The 22,741-nt window shown below is 38.6% G+C and overlaps 1 protein-coding gene across 1 annotated transcript in view; it reads left to right on the top strand.

Moving 5' to 3' along the window:
* ARHGEF18 (Rho/Rac guanine nucleotide exchange factor 18) overlaps positions 1 to 22,741 on the top strand; it is a 2,448,098-nt gene that overhangs the window by 616,311 nt on the left and 1,809,046 nt on the right. The window contains exon 9 of the mRNA XM_044090748.1: positions 16,111 to 16,246. Coding sequence (XP_043946683.1) covers positions 16,111 to 16,246 — 136 coding nt within the window. The remainder of the gene's footprint in view (positions 1 to 16,110; positions 16,247 to 22,741) is intronic.

Below are 22,741 nucleotides of genomic sequence, written 5' to 3'. Positions count from 1 at the left end.
CAAACAGGTTAGTCTGGGTTGGTACAAGAGCAAAGCCAGAATTTATTAAGATGTTTTAATAGTTGTTTCTTAAAGAGTGGAAGAGTGGACAAAGAAGAGATGTCAGATGGAAGATTATTACATATTTTACCTACTGAGTTAGAGAAAAGGCAGTTGCCTGCAGAATTAATAGTTTTGGTAATATTAACAAGTAGTTTATCAGAGGAACGTAGTTGTTTCAGGTTAATATAGGGAGTCAAGAGGTTACAAAGAGTTGGTGTTTTAGAAGGTTGGTATAGAATTTTGTGTGCTATTAAAAGTTGTTGAAAAATGAGCTTGTTAGGGAGTTCCAGCCAGTGTAGTTGTTTTAGGTTTAGACAGTGGTGGGTTCTGAATTGGGATGAGGTGGCAAATCTGGCAATATTATGATAAGATTTAGTAAGTTTCTTAAGGTTACTTTTAGATAGATTAGTGTAAATAGGGGAGGCATACAGAAGGGTAGAGATAAGGTGTGTTTGGGCTAAGGTTGTCCTAGCTTCAGGTGTTAGGAAGGGCTTTATTCTGTACAGGGATCCTATTTTCTTATTAACTGCTTTTATAGTACTGTTGATTTGACAATCATAGTTAAGATTGTTATCGATAATAACACCGAGAAGTTTAGTTGTGGAATCAGGAGAGATAATGGTGTTGTCAGTTGCTGTAATACAGAAGTTTAACAAAGTTGATTTACGTGTAGGTGAAAAGAGTAATAATTTAGTTTTCTTAGGGTTAAGGAGTAGACAGCGATTGGAGAACCACTGTTCAACAGTTGAGAAGGCTGTTTGAGTTTGCGTCTGGAGTTCAGTTTGAGAAGAAGCAGTGCAAATAATGGTGGAATCATCTGCATATTGTATGCAGGTAGTGTTAGGTATAGATGATTGAAGGTCATTGATAAAGATGGAAAATAGAAGTGGGCCTAGGATAGACCCTTGTGGTACTCCTAAAGAAATAGGGAGGAGAGCAGATAGTGAGTTTTTCCAGAGTACGGCTTGCTGCCGGTTTTCTAGATAGGAAGAAAACCAGGTTATGGAAGAGGGATCCAGGGCCAGAGATTTTAGTGTGTGCAGAAGAAGTGAATGATTCCCATATCAAAGGCTTTTGATAGGTCTAAGAAAAGAGAAGATGTAAGTTTGTTGTTGTTGCGGTTGAAGTTTATGGTATTGGTAAAAGAGAGTAAAGCTGTGGTGCAGGCACCTGGTAAAAAGGCATATAAGAAAGCAAAGGAGGAGAAATGCTGGACACTTGATAAGCAAAGGAAGAAAAAGTAGCCAGCAGAAATAATACTGACAAAAAAAAAATCACTGTACTTAAGTATTTGTAAATACATATGCAACAGACATACAGATGGTCAAGTAACAGTAATTTAACATTATTATTGTTGAACAATAATGGACTGACATAAACCAGCTCATGTCATATGTTTTACGTTGACTTTGTTAACATTTCATGACTATGTTAGTATATAAACATGCAAATAAATTTGCTCAAAATGCACCATGGAGTAAGACAAAGTAAATAAAACAAAGCATGTAACACGTTCAGGGCAATGGAATCATGTAGTTTAACTTATGTACTACAGACTTGGACAAGAAAGGCAATGTGAAGTACACAGGAAGTTGATTATAACCCAAGTCGACAGCAGTCCCAACCTTTTAACTGAAAAGAAGTCACAATATACATAAGATATAGGTCACGACTGGCTAGAGTTAGCCTGTGAGTCAAATTTAAGGGGGCACAAGCTGCTTTATATGAAAGACTTGTGTTACAGTCAGACTGTGGCACTTTAAATTGTTTCAGAAAGTAGAAACAACATGTTTCACCTATTAAATATGACAAAATTGTTTTAAGGTAGTGATACCTTAGTAACCTGTTGCCAGGTACTCCTGTGGCTTTATTGATACAATGCTGTAAAGGCAGACCTGCAAGGATCTGGTAGAATTATTCTGTAATCTGCACAGAAATAAATATGAGCACAGTGAGAGCTAAAAAAGTATGTTTCTTCTTCTTTAATTCAACAGCTGACTTCACTTATTCACAGACAATAATGAAATGGCTTGCTAATTTAGTTCAGACTGTATAACACATGGCAGATCTTACACTGCTATAGTGTTCTGGACCATAAAGCTTTAGTCAATTGCTCTTGCGTGTAGGCTGACTTCCGTAGCAGGATGTGTAATTGTAAAGAACAGGTTCAAACCCCCCCCCCCCCCTCATACTGATCAATTAAGCAATAATTTCATAAGGAGCTACAGGCCAAACCCAGTTCCCTTTTGGAGGCTAGTTTTTTTCAACAGCATCAACAGTTCCACCGTGACTCATCTTAAGTCACACGCACTGGATCCTTCATTTAGAGAATAAGAAGAAAACCTAACATGAAGGCAAAAAATATCTGTAAATATCCAAAATCAGAGTGACATCTTTAACATTAGAACTAGGGCATATCCATTAATGTGGTAACAAGTTCCACCTGATTAAGACTGATGATCTCACAGAGTCAGTTAAAGTAATTAATGTGTGCAGTCCAGCAACACTGTACTGTTACCTTGCAGACCTCTTAATAGTCCAGATTTTTGGGGAATGTTCAGATTTTTGTCTTATATTCTTGGTCTCTTCTTCATAAAATTTCTAGTTTTCTGGATTTTTGTGGCAAATCAGTGAGGACCGAATTCACTAAATAATGACAGGCATTTGACTTTCAGACTTCAGATCCATCAGAAAATGCATGGTAACACAAGACCTTTTTATTCTAGCAACCTTCCAAGTTTAAAAGAGCAATATTTAAAATGGGTACCTATTTTGGGGGCTTTGTCCAGATTTTTTATGCTAAGAAGTTGAGAGGTATGCTGTCTTGTGTAAAAAAAAAAAAAAAAACTGCATTTATACTCTTAACTACAAATCAGTCCTTCACAAAAGTTTTTTTTTGCAGATATGGCTAGACAGTATTTCTGTGCAGTGCAAAAAATGTAGGTAAGAGGAACAGGAGATGCAGGTGCTGATGTAGCACAAGACGGTGAACGTTACTGGTGTCACAGAAATGTGGGTCATGGGGTATGGAGGTACATGGGTAAAGGTTGTGCAGGAATGACAGCGGAGGAAAGATGAAATTGGTGTAGCGATTATATGAGGGAAGAACATCAGGCAATGAAGGGAGCAATGGTAGTGAGGGGGTAGGAACAGAACCGAGGGTAAGCAAGCTGATTAATGTAAAAAAGGGATGACTGATACTAGACTGACAGTGTATCACACTCAGATATATCAAATGAAGATCATGAGAGACTAAAGGAGTAGGGCAAATGAAGCAGGTCACAGTCATGTGACTTCTGAATTTTCTAGGAGCAGCATGGGAGATTGCAATGTCTAGAGTAGATAGGCACTGGGATCTGCTTGACATCTTGGACAATAAGGGGTTCAACCACCTGGTATGGGGCTGTACCTGAAAGGAAAAAATTCTAGATGTGGTCCTAAACAAGATGGGGAGGGGTCAGGTTTGTCCAGGTGAAGGTGTCATTATCCAACAGTGGTCATTTCATTGTCAGTTTTACAGTGTGGAAACTGTAACAATACAGTAGTAATGATTAACGTGTGGGATTTTAAAGAATGGATTATAACGAAGGTGGGGAAGAGGAGCAAAGATAAGTTTGGAAACTGTGGATAAATTGAAGGAGTAGACAAGCTATCATAAAGAGTTAGGAATGCAATATTCAGGGCTTTAAATGAGGGTTTTGAGGAAGGGGGTCTATATTAATTCATCAAAATACGTATTTGTCGAATACATATTCAATGAATGCTAAACAGCAAAATTCATTACAGTGAAGCACGGAATTTTTCCCAGGGTTAGGAACCATTCACCTCTAGCACTGAGGAACACACACTGCACTAAATCAAATCCACCCAAGTAAGGGCTTTGTCTCCCACACCCCCCAACTATATATACCAACTTCGAGATCACACTACAGTAGGGAAAATGGCAAAGTTGTGCTGATAGCCCAGTGTTTCTTAAACATGGGAAAAATTCTGTGCTTTGCTGTAATGAATTTCACTGTTTAGACATCGATGAATATGTATTCGACAAATACGTATTTCGATCGACTTATATAGACCTATGAGGAAGGTACAAAAAAGGCAAAATAAGAAGGTCAGATGGCTACCCAGGTAAGTGAGGCTGGCAATTAGTGAAAAAGATAAGGCATAGAAGATGTAGAAGGGAGATGATGGGATGGTAGGGAATGCACAGAACAAGAAGGCAGCAGAAGAGAAAAATGATAGGAGGGTAAAAAAAGGTCCAAGATGAAAGGGTAGATCGGATAAGGAGATCAAATGAAGGTTTCCTTAAGTGGAGTGGAAAAAGATCAAAGGGAGTGAGGTGCAGTCCTGATTAGGCTGAAAAAGGATTGGAATTAGATTATAGTGGATTAGGAAAAGACAGAGTTGCTAAATGACCACCACATGGAGGTAGGGCAAAGTTGAGTGAGCAGCTAACAGACACCAGGTATGTGACAGAGGCGGTTGAGAGGGAACTGGCATCCTAAAGGAATATAAAGTACATGGACCAGATTTGATTATTTCCAGAATCCTCATAAATCTGGCTAGTGGGTTCATAGACCACTGATTTAGATCTTCAAAAGGTCACTGGCTAGTGCAGAAGTGCCAATAACCAGCACAGGTTCATGCAGTACTATCTGTATATACATCCTACCTTTAGCTAGATATTGGTATATCTGTTCATTACTATGTTTCATATTGTATGTATAGCTAATGTTTGCTGCAGTATGTGTTATTTGCTATTGTATGTATATTCAATTGTTCTTCATGTACTCTGCTGCGCATTTATTGTTCTGTGGAGCTTTTCTTCCCGGGCCTACACTGAAAAAGGACCTGGGTCCAATTGGAATTTCCTGGTAACCAAATGTAAATAAATAATAAATAAATAAAAATATGGACCTCTCAGGCAAATTTAATCTAGTTTTTGACCTGGATTGTGCCAGGGCTTGATGTGTACTGGTAGTTGTAATCTACCTGGATTTCATGACGTTCTTTGACTCTTTCCTACACAGAAGGCTGCTAGGAATACAGAAGAGGAGCAGAAAAATGCTAGGACACAAGGAATGTTGTAGAAGGAACTGGCTCTAGGATAAGGACATTAATGATCATAGCAGTTGGCTGCCTAGGGACACAGTTTTTACTTAAATGTTAGTTATACTTGCTGCCAGCATACCCTGCCTGGTCCATTTTAAATAGTTACTACTAACTTGTATTTACTGAAGCAGCAGCAGGATTTTGTTTGACGCTGCTTTGTGTGCTTACCTGCTGTTTTTGTGATCCATCTGGAGACTTGCCATCCCTGTGTCATGCAGGAATTTGTGGGTGGTTTGTCCTTTGAGCAGAGTGGAGCAGAGAGATACCAAAACCATATGATTCTTGCTAGGTGTTCTGTTTGTCTCAGTGTCCCAGTGTGGTGTGGTGTGTTAGCTTCATGGAGGTCTATTGTGTGAGAAACATGGATACCAAAACTGGATGTTTTCTGCTGTGCTTTCTACTCTTGGTTTATTGCGACCTTCAGCAGCTTTGAAAGCCAGCTTTTATGTCATTTTAGCTGAGGTCTGTCTAGTCCATGAGCTGTCCTGCAGATTTGGTGAGCTCTTCTGCATTTCAAACAGCTTGGTAGACCTTAGTGAGACTGATGAGTAGCTTCCTATACATAGACATACTCCAAAGTGTATCTGACTTCTGCCCACTTCATCTGTTTGAGTTCTTGTACATAGACATACTCCAAAGTGCGTCTGACTTCTGCCCACTTCACCTGCTTGAGTTCTTGTACATAGACATACTCCAAAGTACATCTGACTTCTGCCCACTTCACTTGTTTGAGTTTTTGTACATAGACATACTCCAAAGGGCATCTGACTTCTGCCCACTTCACCTGTTTGAGTTCCTATACATAGACATACTCAAAAGTGCATCTGACTTCTGCCCACTTCACCTGTTTGACTTCTTGTACATAGACATACTCCAAAGTGCATCTGACTTCTGCCCACTTCATCTGTTTGAGTTCCTATACATAGACATACTCCAAAGTGCATCTGACTTCTGCCCACTTCACCTGTTTGACTTCTTGTACATAGACATACTCCAAAGTGCATCTGACTTCTGCCCACTTCATCTGTTTGAGTTCCTATACATAGACATACTCCAAAGTGCATCTGACTTCTGCCCACTTCACCTGTTTGAGTTCCTATACATAGACATACTCCAAAGTGCATCTGACTTCTGCCCACTTCAACCTGTTTGAGTTCCTATACATAGACATACTCCAAAGTGCATCTGACTTCTGCCCACTTCATCTGTTTGAGTTGGCAGCCTGCAATGTGGTACTTTATTTTTCTTCTTGGCTACCTTGGAGTAAAGTGGAAAGCAATATTACTCTTATTGTCAAATATCATTCTGGACTGTTAGATCATATTGGACTATAAAATGTCCATGATTCCATATGAACTTGTTTGTTTCTGCACATAGAACTCTCTATTATAGTTTTGTAATAGTGGATCTTGGACTTTTCAACTATTTCTGAACATATTTTTATAAAGAAGTATATTCCTGTGTGCCTTGTCTTGGTATGATGGTATATTTATAACATTTCATTGTCAACAAATATCATCAGTTTCATGTTTTTATTTATTTATGTATTTATTTCACATTTCTTTACCGGGGAGGTCTGACTAGGCTAGTAGCCCATTTTCAGTGGAAGCCCAGGTAGAAAAGCTCTAAGTACAAATTAGAAATAACAGCATTATATAGCAAGGTACAATACAATATCAAAAAGCATTAGAATAAAAGAATACAATTATTCAGGCATAGTACACGCGGAATACATCATAACATAGATTTGATAAAATAAAAATAGATAGGCCATATTACTGTGGGTGTGCTGAGTAAAAATTAAAAAAAAAAAGCGATTTCACAATAAATAAAAGTAGGTAAATACACTTTATAGAACATGTTATTCTGTCAATGTTCACCAAGGCGTGTGAGTATAAGTATTTAGGGATAGGAAAAAGAGACATTAGTGAGAAGATGAGAGAAGAGAGCATTAGAAATACTGCTAAAGTCAGCCTTGGGATGAGCATGAGTAGTAGACACAGTTATTGTTTAAGTACATCTTAAATGAGAGTTTAAACATGGGTGGCTTGCTGGTGTTAAGAATGTGTTGAGGAATGGAATTCCGTGTCCTAGAGATCTGGTTAGAATAAAGAGAATCACCAAAACTGTTATTGTAATTTATTGGAAGATCTTAGGGTTCTGTTATTGGAGTAGGTTTGCACAAGGCTTTGGAGAGCTTGGCAGCTGGTAGCTGGTGGTATGTGTGACTGTAAGTTGGCTGAGGGATAGGAAGTTGCGAAGTTCTAGCCAATTTAGTTGATGGAGAGCAACACAGTGATGTGATCTATGTGGAAGGTAAGTGGCAAATCTGGCAATTTTGTAGTAAAAGGCCACATGTTTGTTAAGGTTTATTAAGATCTTTTAAGGTTTGTGAAAAAAGAGAAGCATATAATAGAGTAGAGAAAAGATGGGTCCTAGCAATTGATTGTCTGGTGGTGTTAGTATGGTATGACTTGACTCTGTAGAGAGATCCTAGTTTTATGTGGACCTTTTTGAGGAATGGAATTCCATGTCCATTTAGTATTTTATATTAAATATTATGTAGTAATTAAGATTAATATACTTCTAATCATCAATCATACTGATATTTGATTGGTCATTGGTGCTTTTAAAAATCTGTTTTTAGGTTTTGTATGTTATCTGATGAAGGGCTTAGACCCAAAAGTGCTCATTCTGTGATGTTTGGATTTTATCAACAGTTTTATTAACAGTTTTATTGAAATTGTTTCTCAGCTTGGTGGTTCAACTACTTTTCCTTTTTTACTTTATACAGTTGGCTGTTTATTGGCAGTGGACCTTTGGTAGAAGGTTTTTAGATTTATTTGTTTCATACCTAGAAATATAGAGGACACTTGTTGTCCACTATTTTTGAGTAGGTTAATGGTGTTAGTGAAATTAATGAGGGCAGTTGTGGTACTGTGCTTAGGTCGAAAACCACAATGGGTGTTATTTAAGTGGTTGCTACATAGCATAGTCCAGTCATTGCAAGTGGATACATTTTTCCAGGATTTTAGATAGAAGTGCTAGAATGACTTTTGGTCTGTAGTTGGAGAATTTAGTTGAGGACCATCCTTTGTGGAGTGGAATTACGTAGGAAAATTTCCAGAGCTGAGGAATGTATTGTTCCATGATTGATCTGTTGATCAGCAGTGAGACAGGGTAAGAGATGGCATCAGCAGCTAACTTGAGATATTCATTTGGTAGCTGGTCAGCAGCAGGGAATATAGGTTTGAGTTTGCTTAGGAGTTTTTTTATTGTACTTGTTTGGATAGGTTTTAGAGAGAAGGAAGTGGTGGTAGCCTCTGTTCCTGGTGGGACAAAAAGTGACACTTTGTTATTGTTGTTTATTAGAGAAAGTATGGAATTGGTAAAAAAACAAACAAAAAAAAAAAAACTAGGAAGCTAAGTTAACTTTAGTATTTGTGAGGGTTGGGGGTTGAGAACTGTCCTGGTTGAAGGAGATGTTTAATAGAACCCCAAAATTTGGGGGGATTATTTTGGTGTTCATGCTGGATTCATGTATAGAAAAGTTTTTTTTCATTCTTGATTAGTTTTTTAGATTTGTTTCTTAATTCCTGATAGCTGTCAAAGTAGGCTTGGCTTTTGTTGTTCTGATATTGTGACCAGGCTTTGTCTCTCTGTGTAAGCAGCTGTTTGGTTTATTTAGGTAGCCATGGTGTATAGTTAGTTTTGACTCAGATGTTACGGAGTGGAGCCAGATTATTTAGTAGATCAAGGAATTTGTTATTAAAATATTGAACCATAGTATCAAGTTGGAGATGTTTTAGTGGAGACAGTCACAATGCAGCAGGAGGGTTTTAAAGGTGTTGGGTGAGAAATAACTTTTGTTGTGGACTTGCTGGTTTAGTATTTGTTTTGGAGGACAGGGGTGGTGCCTAAGTAGATAGGTGGGAAGGTGGCCACTTAGACTGTCTTGGAGGCATCCTGAGTGATACCCTAGTGATGGTTTGTTGGATAGAATCCAGATTAGAATTGACTGTTGTTACTATGTTTATCTACTCTGGTTGGGGAGTTAATCAGTTGGGTGAATCCATATAACTTATGAAATTAGTAGGATTACCTGAAGAACAAGCATGTCAGTCAGTATTGAAATCTCTCCCTTATTATGGTTTCCTGGCTAAACGAGGATGTCTACCAAGAAAGGAGGTTCTCAGTTATGGAAGGGTTATTGATGGGAGGGATATAGATTAATGTTATGATGATAGATTTTTTGGGGTTGATTTTGAATCTGAAGACAAGTACTTCTGTGGTGTTGTGGTCGGGGGGGGGGGTTGACTTGAAGACGCTCAAGCATTACAGTATCTTTATATATAAAAGTCACCATGTTTGTGTTTTTTATCTAGTCTATGGATATTGTAGCCTGGGAGAAGGATTTCTTTGTTGTTTATGTGGGGTTTTAGTCAAGTTTCTGTTAAGACTGCTATGTCTAGGTTATAGAGAGAGTTGAAAGCATGAAATTCATGTATTTTGTTTAAGAGGCTGCTAATATTCATATTGATAATTAGGATGTTAGAGTTATTTTGTGGTATGTTATTGTTGGACTAGGAGTCAGTAGGAATAAATGTATGATGTTCTTGTTGTATGGGGTTAGAAACTTGCTGTGTGGGATTAGGGCGTTGGTCAGGGAGGATATCAACATTCAAGTTAAGCTGTGGTTTTGTGTGTAGAAATGGGTGTGAGAATTTAGGTGATAGCCTAGAATTTTTCCAGGCTACATGTGGTGAAGTATGTAGCTGTATGTATCTATAAGTGATTATGTCTAGCTTACACCTATTAAAGAGGAGTGGTACTATAGAAATGTAGAAAAATAAGTATTTATTCTGTTTCATACAGACTACTCAGAGGCAATCTCTGCCTTGCATACAAGGCAATCTCTGACCCTGATTTCTTGGAAATGCTACATATCCATAGGTCAAATTGTACATGGGTTACTCGCTCTAAAGACCTTAACCTGGCATGTGACATTAATAGAATATGCTGGAGGGACAGATTTGTATCCCATAGGTTACCACACCTTTGGAACAGACTCCCACTTCATGTCAAACAGAGCATCTAATTGACCCTCTTCAAATGCAGTCTGGATGATTGGAAGGGTAACCATAAATTCACCCTGGGGGTTCCACCTGTGTCCCCCTTGGACAGGGGCAATAGGTGCTGATCATGGAAATAAGGGTAACATTTGGCTAGGCTTGTAAGGGCCCTAGGACCATTAACCTAGTAACTTCCTATGAAGCTATGAAGTGGGGTGGGGTAGGGATGGATGGGAGAATGTTTTCTTGTAATTGGATGAATATGAGGAATGGTGATACGGAGGGCTAATACTAGTTAACTGATGGTAGAAATGTGAAATAATAGCATTGCTAAGTTGGGAGAGTAAAGTATGGGGGTAGGTTATGTGGAAAGGGGGGATATATTGATTTAAATGTAAGGTGGTGTCTGTAGGAAGATTGTGGCTAGAGAATATGATAAGACCGATTAATTGGTGAGTAATTAATTATGCTTAGGGGATAGAGGTTTTGATTGGATAGTAGGTGTGTTGAGGTTTGCAATAAATGTAGGGGTAGGGAAGGGGAGCTGAGTGAGCCTGTGCAGAGCAGGCAGATCAGATCATGGGAAACTGGAAAGATTATTGTATTGATGTTGTATAATTGTTCAGTTCTGAGATAGTGTTTAGGAAATAAGCCCTTAAATAAATTTGAACTTCAGCTTAAACGTGATCTGTAGGGTGCTACCAGGGTCAGTTCTGGGCCTAGCACTCTTCATCTTCTTCATTTTAGAATAGCTGAAGGCATAGGAAGCAGCATTAACCCTTTGTTGGTGACATAAAGTTAGAGAGCTGTAGTGGAGGATGAGGAATGAGTCTACGAAAAGACTTAGTAAGAATGACCAAGCAGAATAAAAAATGGCATTTGAGGTTCCATGCAGACATATTCCATGTAGTCCAACCAGGCTTCAACAGGCCAGTTTTGAAGTATCAGCTTGACTAACTGAAGAAGATAGCAGTAGAAAACTAAGGAAAAGAGCGGAGAGCATTGATCAGACCTGGACTCGACCAGAAGGAGCAGGGTACAAGCCCAGCAGCAGCCAGTGCAATGCTGGAGTACATCCTGAGCTAGATACTCTCTACAAGCAAAGAGATAAAACTCCCACTTTACTAAGTGTTAGACAGCTCACACCTACAGCACAGTACAGAGTTCCGGAAGCTGTACAAGGACAGGTGCCTCAGGTCAGGCCGCTGGAGGGATTCTAGAGGAAAGGCACCAGAAGGATTCATGGGATAAAGGAGAAAGGGAATAATCAGAGAAACTGAGGAGCTAAAGTTCTTGTAGCTAAAGACCTGAAGAGATCAACGACATGCTGGTGGTTTACAACATCAACTAGTGAGGTGTCTAATGGTCAATCTGAGCAGAAAAGACCGAAAATGGGGGAGGAGCACAAGCTGTATATTATAGAGACCAGCCGTTCCTCAGAGCTGTGAAAACACTTCCTTTATGGAGAGGGCTGTGGACCCATGGGATGGACTATCAAAATGGGTAGTGGAGAGGAAACCTACAGAAGCAGTGAAGCGTGTGTAAGACTATTGGAAAAAAAGGTGGGAAAATGAGAAAGGAGTGGAAATAAGGTATTAAATGCAGGTGAACTGTTTGGATTTTCCTCATATTTTTGGACTATTAACTCATAAAATCTGTGGATTTCTGGCAAATCATTAAGAACTGAAGTCATTCAATAATTACAAACATTTGAGTTTTAGACTTCATATCCTTCAGAAAATGTATGCTAACATAAATGCTGTTGTTCTAACAATGCTCAAGGTTTATAAGAGCAATAATTAAAAACCTGTCCATGATGTTGAGCCTTATTTCCCATTATTTTTTTTGCTTTGTCCTGATTTCTTCAGCTAAGAGGTTGAGAGGTATGCGTTACAGAGGAAATTAGAAGGGTTTATTGTCTCTGCAATTAGCAAATGTAAGGGACGTACTGTTTCTGACCTCTTGGAACAAGTAGGGGAGGTGTAGCTGATTTTATAACTGGTAACATTATTTAAAACAACCCAGCACATGACTTACTAATGCTGCTGTTACATTAGCTAGTGGTATAGTGCATGAATACGATAAACAATACTGCACTAGAGTTTTCAACAATAAGAAACGAAACACCAGTTCAGAATTCCTGTCTCATAACTGATAGTAGTGCAGGTAAAATGGCCAAAACTGCATACTTCCTTGAAGTAAAAATATAGTCGCTTGTTACACAAACATTATTTTACACAAGTATTCAACATTTATTTCAGATATGTAAAGGAGAATGTATATTTTAAATTCTAAAAAAAAAGATACTTACGCAACTGAATAAATGTGTCTAAAGTAGAACAAAAGTCAGATTCTAAATACATTGTACCATAAAACAGTAGTATTCTGAGCAAGTCTGCCAACTTAGCTCAATGTGTAAAAAAGAGGCACAGAAGGCTGATTATAAACTGCACTACAGTATGACGAGCAGTTTTGTCAGTGGATTGCTTTATAATTGTTATTACTTGTGCTGCAGTAATCCATACTGCAAAATCAATGGGTACAAAGGAATCAATTCACAGATAAATCACCTTACTCAAAGGCAAAAATTACTCCAGTGCAGAGTCAAAGAAAAAGAACATAATTCTATCAAGTCAGGTATCCTGAGAGAGAGAAATGTGCAATAAAACACCACTGTCTTCTCCCTACATCAGATCTGAGTACATATGGCACAAATCATGTATGCAGAGCAAAAGTATACACCACAAAGAGTAAACACCTCTTTAGTTAATCAAGTACCCTTACAGTATTCAAAATACAGTGCAATTAACCCAAGGAGAAGCCCTATGTGGGAGAAAATTACTGGCAATTTTTGTGCATTAATTTCAACACAAAGTGTACAGAATAGGATGATAACACAATAGCAGCTCATCTCATCAGTGGCACAGTGTTGCTGCAGCTGGCACTGCCTCCTTACAACTCTTGTTTTCCCATTTAGGTTCCTAGCTAGAGTGCCTTCCATACAGTGTCTATATGTCCTTACTGTGTCTATGTGGGTTTTCACTATGGTTTCCAGTTTCTTCTCACATCCCAAACATACAGAGATAGTTGAATTTGCAGTCCTGTAAATTTCCCTTAGGTGTTTATATAGTGTATGAGTGATTGTAAACATCCCGAGATGAGCTGACATCCCATCCTGGATTAGTTTCTCTGCCTTAAGCCCTTTGCTTGGCATGACAGAGTCTGGCTCACCCATGATTGTGAATAACTGTGATAGGATAAAGTAGGTATAGGAAAATTAATAATTTAATTCACTTAATGTCTTTTGCTATTAGCTATCTAACAACTGATGCTAGAATTAAAATGTAAATGAACTTAAAATACACTGTGCAGCAAGTGTTAGCTGACCTAACAACTGATGCTAGAATTAAAACACAAATGAACTTTGGCAAAGTAAATAACTCAGTCATGTACCACGTGCAGAGCAAAGGAATGAAGAATGCAAGGTCCTTTCATGCTCAGCTTAAATTGTGCTCTACAAATATGGACAAGGACAGCAAGATGAAACTAAGCAAAAGCTCAGTTTAGCAAATAAAAATGTCTGCAATTTCATCTCTGTCAACTGAACAGAAACCATGCAAACGATGGCACTAAAATACACACAGGATACGTAAATGTAAGTGACACCTAGGCCGAGTTAACCTAAGGCTCATACTTAAATCTTACAGTCTGTACCACATGAAATATTTGTCTTGTAATCAGACACAGTCTCCACACTTTCAGTTGTTTTGGACAGAAATAAAAACTTATTAGCCTCTTTAATGTAAATTAAAACAGTTTAGGGTGCACTTACCTATGGGTGTAGTCAGTGATATGCCATGTATTCTGCAATGTACATTTAATTAAAGCAGTGTGTGTGTGTGTGTGTGTGTGTGTGTGTGTGTGTGTGTGTGTGTGTGTGTGTGTGTGTGTGTGTATGTATATGTATATGTGTATATATATATATATATATATATATATATATATATATATATATATATATATATAATTTACAGCATGCGAGTTGAAGGTCTTTATTTTGCATGGAAAATAAATCCTAGGTGCCTTTACTAAATAGTCAAGTACTGGACTTTTTGTTTGCTGTGGATGTTTATATATACCCATCAGAAACTCAGTAAAAGTCCATCAAACGTTGATACTAACAACGATAAAAACACAGCAATTGGAATTTCATCAACCTTCAAATGTTGTTTAACCCTGCGTAATTCATGGTATTTTGTACTTGTTCAAATGACCCCCAAGGATAAGTAATAAATGAACATTTGGATAAATGTGAACTTAAATGGTGACATAGATTAGATGCCAAGAATTACTCAGTGTTAAATGAGACTTGTTCCATCAATTCACTATTAAAATTAAAGTATTACAATACTGCTTAATTTTATTGAATAATTAAGTATGAAATTTTTAGTGGCTGGCTTACATCATGAGATTTTAAAACCTTTATATTTAAATGTTTTTAATTTGTGAATGTAGTTCTGATGACCTTCCATGACTTACAGGAATGAAAGCGCTCAGCATTTAAGCTTTAATAAATTGTCGTTAAAATTAGTTGCTGTTTGTTGCAGTGCAGCAGGTTTTTGTTCATCGGTTGTTTTTTTCATCTGTTCGGGTTCCCAGTTTATTTTTTATAACCACACACATTACAGACTATCATAAAATATGTCAATTATCACATAATCTCCCTCTCAAGTACACCAGTCTCTTCCCTCTCAGTAAAGACATCTGGTTATCAGTAAATCAAACAGCAAAGCCTTTACTGTGCCCACTTCTCTTCAAATTCCACCATCTAGAAACATACTGTCTGCATGCAGGAAAGTTCACCACAAAAACCTCCCCGACTCTGCTCTCCAGTTCCCTAAAACCATGATACAGTGTGCTTATCTTGTTGCATTTTCAGTTCTAGCACCTAAATGCTGTAGGTATCTGTTTCTCTCCATGTAAAAGGCCCCTCCTCTTAACTCCAGCTTGGGCCACAATTCAAAATATATGTCTTTGAATAAGCCCAATGTAAAAGCTATCAGGCCAGCCACATAACTAACCAGTCTTACCCATGCTATACTTCCTTAGCAACCTCACCTCCTCCTTCTTCTACTCAGGATTGTCAAACCCATTGGCTTTAACTGTTGCTTGTAAATAACGTATATGCAGTCTGTTCCTGTGTCTTTCGGCTTTTCCCGGTTAGGGGTCGCCACAGCGGAACTCCGGTCTGCTAATGATTGGCAGTAGATTTTTACGTGCCGAGTTGTCGGCCCTGACGCACAACCTTTAACGAAGGTACTCCCATTCATGCATGCCTCCACACAGAAGACGCTCTAGCTGAGAATTGAACCGGACAACGTCTTACTGGGAGGTGACAACGCTACCGCAACACCACCACCGCAGTGTCAAATAACGTTACTTTATATTCTGAATGTAAGACCTGCTAGCATCATCTCTTGTTTGTAACCACCATGTAAATGCTACAGAATTCATTTTTCTCTTTTCCTTTGGAAGGCTGTAGAACTCATTGTTCTACTTTCTAGGTGAAGGTGTGTCACTGTCATAACTGCAAAATTGTTTGTTGCTGCTACTCATGTCTGTAAAGTTTTTTGTTGGTTTGGTTGCTGTTTGTTTTTTTGTTTTTTGTTTTTTTTGTGACTGTAATCTCCCGTGCTGTGCCTGAAGTTGTCACTCTGAGATCAGTGTACTACCCTGATAAAAACTTAAATAATTGAATAAATGTCATATATATATATATATATATATATATATATATATATATATATATATATATATATACACACACACACACACACAGTACAAAGTTTTAACTTTCTTTACTGATATTCTATTCACATTCTAGAAATGAAGAAAGCGACAAAAGTGAGAAGAGCGAAAAGGGGACAAAAGTCAAACGCAGATTAAGCAATCTGAAGAACCGAGTAACTGGATCTTGGCAAAAGGACAAAGAGAAGGAGAAGGAAAAAGACAAAGAGAAGGTAAGGAACGGGTGTAGTTTCTCCTGAAATACATTCAAGAATCAATAGCTGTATGTGTCAGTGAAAATAACAGTCTCATAGCCTTTCCCAGAATGCCATGCAATAACTCATAAACATTGAGCATTCTCAAGCAAAATGGGCTCAGGTCCTCTGCTTTAGACATGTGACAAAAACAAAGTTCCTTCATATTATAACCACAGCTGTTCTGGCTGAACACTCATTCCAATTTTCTAACTAACTAAAAAAAAGTCTCACAGACTTTACAGCCATTTATCGCAGGGCACGGTGTGCACGTGTTGTGTTCGTATTGCCCTGATTTTCTTTCTTTCCCTTTTTTTTTGTTTTGATTTTATTTACTACTTTCTCCTAGTCTTCAGAAATGTAAAGAACAAATGTATGCCATTCCTTTCACTTAGAATGCACCTAAGAATCATTAAGATAGCAAAATATTCACTCTGGTGCACTGTCTGTTCTGTAAAAATCTTAATGATTTTATGAAAATCAGTAAAGTGTCCTGATACAAGGATGTACATATAAGAACTGTATGCACATGCACACAAGCACACACACACACACAAACACACACACACATACACACCAGTGCATACCACCTTATAGTGTTTTACAGAATGCTAAATTAGACAGGGCTGTGCAACTAATTTTCAGGCAAACATTTGTAGCTACTCCACTCAATTGGACAACTTAGATTTAAGCAATGAAAATATATTTCATATACCCTGAATAGTATATATCCTTATAAGGCAGTAATGCAGGCATTAGCCGGCTGTGATATTTGGCCAAACTTTCCCTGGGAGTCAAAAAGGGGAATTGTGCTGTGGAAGCCTTTACTCCAAAGATTTCTGTACTTTGGTAGCTCCAACAATTCATAGACCACTGGTCTGGTATGTCTGCACAGAGAGTGGTCCCAATGGGGAACCTCTGTGCAAATATGGCAGTCGGGGTGATGGCTAATGCGAATTAACCATGTGCTGTCACCTGAGAAATGGCTGCAGCACCAGAATAACTGTCAATCACTCTGTGGAACTATTTTTCTTGCAAGGAGGAAAATCTGTTTCAGGTACCCCCATGGAATGGCTACTACTCATACTTCAGCTGTAGGTAGGTATCGCGGAGCCATCCACGTTCATGTGCCCATGCTCATGTGTGTTTATGCATGTCCCTAGGGGCATGAATGTGGCTGCATGTATGTTTTGTGTGTGTGTGCATGCTCTCACATGTATGCCAGGGTGGTTGCTGTCAGAGTGAGTGTGTATTTGTGTGGAAGCATGTGTTTGGGTATGTAACTGAGTGGGTCTTTTTAGTACAAGTGTGCCTGTAGGATCTTGCCTGTAACTGCATTGTTTTGTGGTGTGTGTGTGTTTGTGTGTTTGTGTGTGTGTGTGTGTGTGTGTGTGTGTGTGTGTGTGTGTGTGTGTGTGTCTGTGTGTGTCTGTGTCTCTCTGCTGGAAGGTACCTGCAGTGCATGGCCCGGCAGGGAGAATACTAGCATGGTGATGTCTGACAGCATAGTGTTCCATTTAGAGGCGTCACAATTAGCAACTTTACCTTGTTTCTGAACTGAAGATCCTCACCACTGTGCTGATTGACAAACCACATTAACCAGTAAACTCTGTAGCAAGATGCTTTCTGAATCCCAGGGTTTGTGCCTAATGAAAACAAGAGGTGTGCATCATTCCCTTAAAACTGTCTGCCATGTAATTTACTTATTCATTAGTTTTTATTTCGTTAAGAGGTCTCTTTTTATGTGCAGTTCATAAAAGCTAAATGCAGCCACTGTTGGACACAATATCTATGAGAGTTGTTGGAACTCTGCACAAGTCTCTAACTTTTTATTTAATTTTTTTGTTCATTTATTTTCTTTGTTAACTGGTAAAATGGACCCATTTCCGCCACAGCCTGGAAGTTAGAACAGAAATCAAGAAAAAAGATAAGGTTACATTTATAAATAAATAAATAACAGTTTTGTGATAGGTGTAGAGATTTTAAAGTAAAGTTATCAAAATATCAATAACATCCAACATATATACAAGATCCATATTTTCAAAATGATCTGCTTTATTAACTCAAACTCCAACTACTTGAATTTCTGCCATTCACTGCTGATCATTTAACTCACTGTAAAGTCACAATCTGCAGAGATAGTTTTGCATGGGTACAAGCCCCCTGCATTCCATGGAATTGAGGGCTGTACCCGCACATGCCTGGACTCTATACACTGCTTCTGAGGATGCATAGCCTCAGAGGGAGTGTACCTACAGACACAGTCTGTTTATTTGGGTATCTGCCACTAAAATATTTAGCTGAAGTGGTCAGTCATGCTGTATATTTGTGACACACTTGCTCAAACTGCAACTAACTCAATCTTCTGTAACTACTTAGCTGCCATAGCCTTACCAGAACCAGAACCTTAAAGCTCACCTTCCTCTCTCTAGCTCTAAAACTTCCCTCCCACTTCCTAACTCTAAGAACCTCTTCTTGTTCCCCAATCCTAAGACCCTGTTTTCACTCCTTCATCCTATATCTGCATTCCCGCTCACTAAAATCTAAAACATACTTCCCACTCCCTAATCCTAAGACTCCCTTCCTGCTTCCTAAAGCTAGTACTCATTTCCCTACCCGTGCCCTAATCCACAATCCTCCCCCTCTCCCACCACGGCTGCTGGACATACCTCGCTCAAACATGTTTGGGTAACCTGCAGCAGCTGGTTGCCTGAACACGTATTCGAGTTTGAGCAGAAGCAAAGCTTACCTGAGCTACAGGACACTTGAACCCTGGCTTTGTGCACTTGGGACTCGAGTGCTTGTAGAACATTCTAGATGAACAGCAAGTAAAGAAAATAATAACCATCTAAAGCATCAAAAACATGCACAGTATCCACACAAGTACAATTAAAAATAATGGTGCTCCTTATGTCTAATGCAGTGGTTCAGTATACTTTGCACTTTATAGTTCCCTTGTTCTGTCTATCTGGAGACGAGAGCAGATTAGTGAGTGAGAAATATAAATAAAGACAAGTTTTTCAAAAAGGTAATAGCATAAGCAAATAAATGAAATAGCGCATCACGTAGGTATCAAAGGTGAGAAAGGGTGTTAGTTCCAGTAGTTTAAGTTATATGGGGACGTTTGAATCAGTTGCAAGTGGTTATAGTTTATAAGAAATTTAATAGTTATCCGTTTTCTTTTTTTTTTTTGTAAATTTGTTGAATGCAGAAGTATTGTAGATTTCACCAGAGAGTAACTCCTATAAATTAGTTCCAGGGGCAGAGAATGCATGTTCAGTAGACAAAAGTATGTTTGCAGGCCTGGTAGTTGCAGCAGCACTGTTGGCTTATGATCAGAGTTGATATGACGTTCTCTCTGCAGCCAGTGGCTTTAGTGAAGGAATACTGTCACTTTATATGGTTTTATGGCTGAGACAAATGCATACGCTATAGGTGAAACGAGAAGAAAGCAGCAGATTTTATGGTTGAGAACCTGAAAACCTTTAAGTTTTTTCATAGAGTGGTAATGCATACTGCAACTGTTGTTATAACATGTTTTTTCATCTACTATATCTACCTTCTAGAATAAGGAAGTGAGAGATGTTGTGACATCTTACCAGGGTAAAGTTAACTGCTAATGTGATGCAACATTTTTTTTTCAAACACCTTTATTGAATTATCGCTTATGACATAGGCAAATTTACATTCATAAAAGGTAATCACACTATAATTAACATTACAAACATTATACTTCACATATATAGCTATATATCATATAAACTATTACATAAATCATTCTATCCCTGAGGTTTTGTTTTAAATAAGAAACCTCTTTATTAAACCATCACTTACTACACAAGCAGTCATGGTTTTATAGAAATGAAACCAAACCACACTGACACAATCCTAGTTGCAAGCATTTTACATCACAAACCATAATGACACGCTCCCAGTTGCAAACATTATATATCACTTATAATCTACCCAATCTTTTTTAGTCAAGCATAAATGTCTTGTTTAAGTCCTGCCGCCTTTTAAACCTCATTCCTCTCTTGTATGTGTTGTTCCCACAATTCCCAGTTTTTCCTATGTATTTTGCTCCTACCCTTTTCTAAAGATCTCAATTCCAGTTGTTTTGTCCCTGTTACTATATTCACTTCTTCTAGTGTAGTTGGTTTAGATTTCAATTTCCATTTTCTAGTAACTGCTTTTTTTGGCAGCTACCATTATTAGATAACAGCAAGGCCTTACCATGCATAGGCAATTGTGATTCTGTATCATAGCCTGGAAAAATCATCTCTCTCAGACCAATCTGCCCACCCAGCATATCCAACAGTGCATCCCGCAGGGAATCCGTAAAGTCTGTCCACTTTCAAGCACAACTTACAACTATGGATGGGAAACGGACAATTTACCCCAGGACTGCCCCCTGTACTGCTAACGGACAGAGCAGCTCTTAAATGTTGATCCCATGTGTGGGTCCCCTCAAATTATCTATGATATGATATCAGTTATTTTTATTAGGGGTAATATATAATCATCAACCAGGAAATGGGTAAGGTATAAAAAAAGTGATATGTATTTTGAGCACCAAACGGGACTGACTGGCTTAAAATGGCCCACAAGGGCAGCTAGCCCAGTAGTTACCCATGATAATAGTTGAGTTTTGCCTGTTGCACAGATAAGTGGCTTTAGTATGTCTGGTGCTTTTTTTTTTTTTTAGTTTGATTAAAGTAGCATCGTATCATTACTGTAACCTAAAGGAGACCATATGAAGTTCACAGGTAGGTACTAGGCTATTGGCCCAAGGGCCTACATAAGCCTAGCCAACAAGGTTCCCTGGCTTACGCCACCCAAGAAAGTTATCTTCCTGTGCCACTGTCGAGCAGAGACACAGAAGTGATCCCCGGGGTGTATTTCCTATTTCCCATCCACTCATCAAGATTTTTCTTGAAGAGTGCTAATGAAGAATTTTGCTTGACATAGATGGGTAGCCTGTTCCAGAGTATGGGAAGTCTCTGGGATAGGAATCTATCCCTCCAGTATGTCCTGTTTATTGTGGTGACAAGGTTTAGGTCCCTAGAGCATGTAGCTCGGAGGGATTGGGATCTCTTTAGGTGTAGCATGTCCAACAGCTCTGGGTTTGACATAGTTTTATATGTTAGGCAGGGATCACCTCAGAGTTCTTCAGGTAAAGCCTATTTGCTTATGAAGCTAATAGAGGTCGAGCATCATTCGTAACAGATATGTTGCTTTTCAGAATCACAGAGTGCAAGTATAAACTTGAAATTGGATGCTGACGGTAGTGGTAGTAAGGAAGAAGGCAGTGTCAGTGACATTACCGATGCTGTGAAACATTGGCCTGTTTATACGTTTAATGACATCCGTTACATTCTGTCTGCAGGCTGTTTTAAACATGGTCAGTGGTGGCAGAGCAAGGTTTGGTTTTCTTAAGGAATATGTGAAGGATATACTGCATGGTCACTTATCTTTGGACAGCTATATAGTATATTTGTGATGGATGGATGGTAATTAGTAGGTCAGGAAGTTTATAGTTATTTGTTGTTATTATTTCAGTTCCTTAATTAGTTGGTAGAGATTCAGAATGGAGAAAATGTGTTAGAACATGTCTAGAATACCCTAGGAAGTCAGTGTTTACATCACCCAGGATACAGATATGTGTATTCCCAGGCGTGTAACATGACAGAGCTTGAAATAGGTTAATGAAAGCTGGTTGTGAGACTGCGAGGGTAATAGATAGTGGTTAAACTAAGTGTGATTTGTCTAGGTACAATGCGGTCAGTTGGTCAGTAGTTAGGTCAAACTTAGCCTTATATCTCTACAGCCTAATGACTTAAACAGTATAGTCCTCTATAGCAGTGCAGTTTGACAAGATGTGGAGAGTTCATACCTTGTCCGTGATGGGGGTGAGGTATTGTTTGACCATGAAAATGCAGCCTGAGTGACCAGACTATAACCCAACACTGTGGATAAATATATGAACTGCACACAGGAGCATCCAGAGAGGACAACCACTAATAAAAGTATGTGTATGTCATAATGCTACCATTCGTCTGCAGGATTATGTTGAATCAAGCGGGTGTCTGGGAACTAAAGCAATAGTACTAACTACCCCCAACCAAACAAATGACTACGAGATACTGTACTAGTAATACTCCACTCTAACCAACCATCGTTTTGTCCTCCCCATAGGTTATTGACCTGTTTAGGAAGCAGCGGCTGCATTCAGGAGGCACTTCGTAACTAGGCCATATAAATACAACTATGCTGTTCCATTATGGAGAAGTGCAGACTCACACATCTAACAGCAGACTGTGACCGCTTATGACACCATTGAATTATTACATACATTTCAATGGCATTCACTAAATTATCCCGACTTTCATAAAGTTTCTAGAAGAGGACAGTTTGTGTTGCAAACACTAAATGGAACTGTACGAGATGCTCATCAAGTGTGATTAAAATGACCAA

Source organism: Protopterus annectens, chromosome 13.part0, assembly GCF_019279795.1.
Source record: "Protopterus annectens isolate FY-2018-M chromosome 13.part0, PAN1.0, whole genome shotgun sequence".
NCBI lineage: Eukaryota > Metazoa > Chordata > Ceratodontiformes > Protopteridae > Protopterus > Protopterus annectens.
Note: the sequence above shows the minus strand (reverse complement) of the source record. Positions and strands in the feature narration are given on the sequence as shown.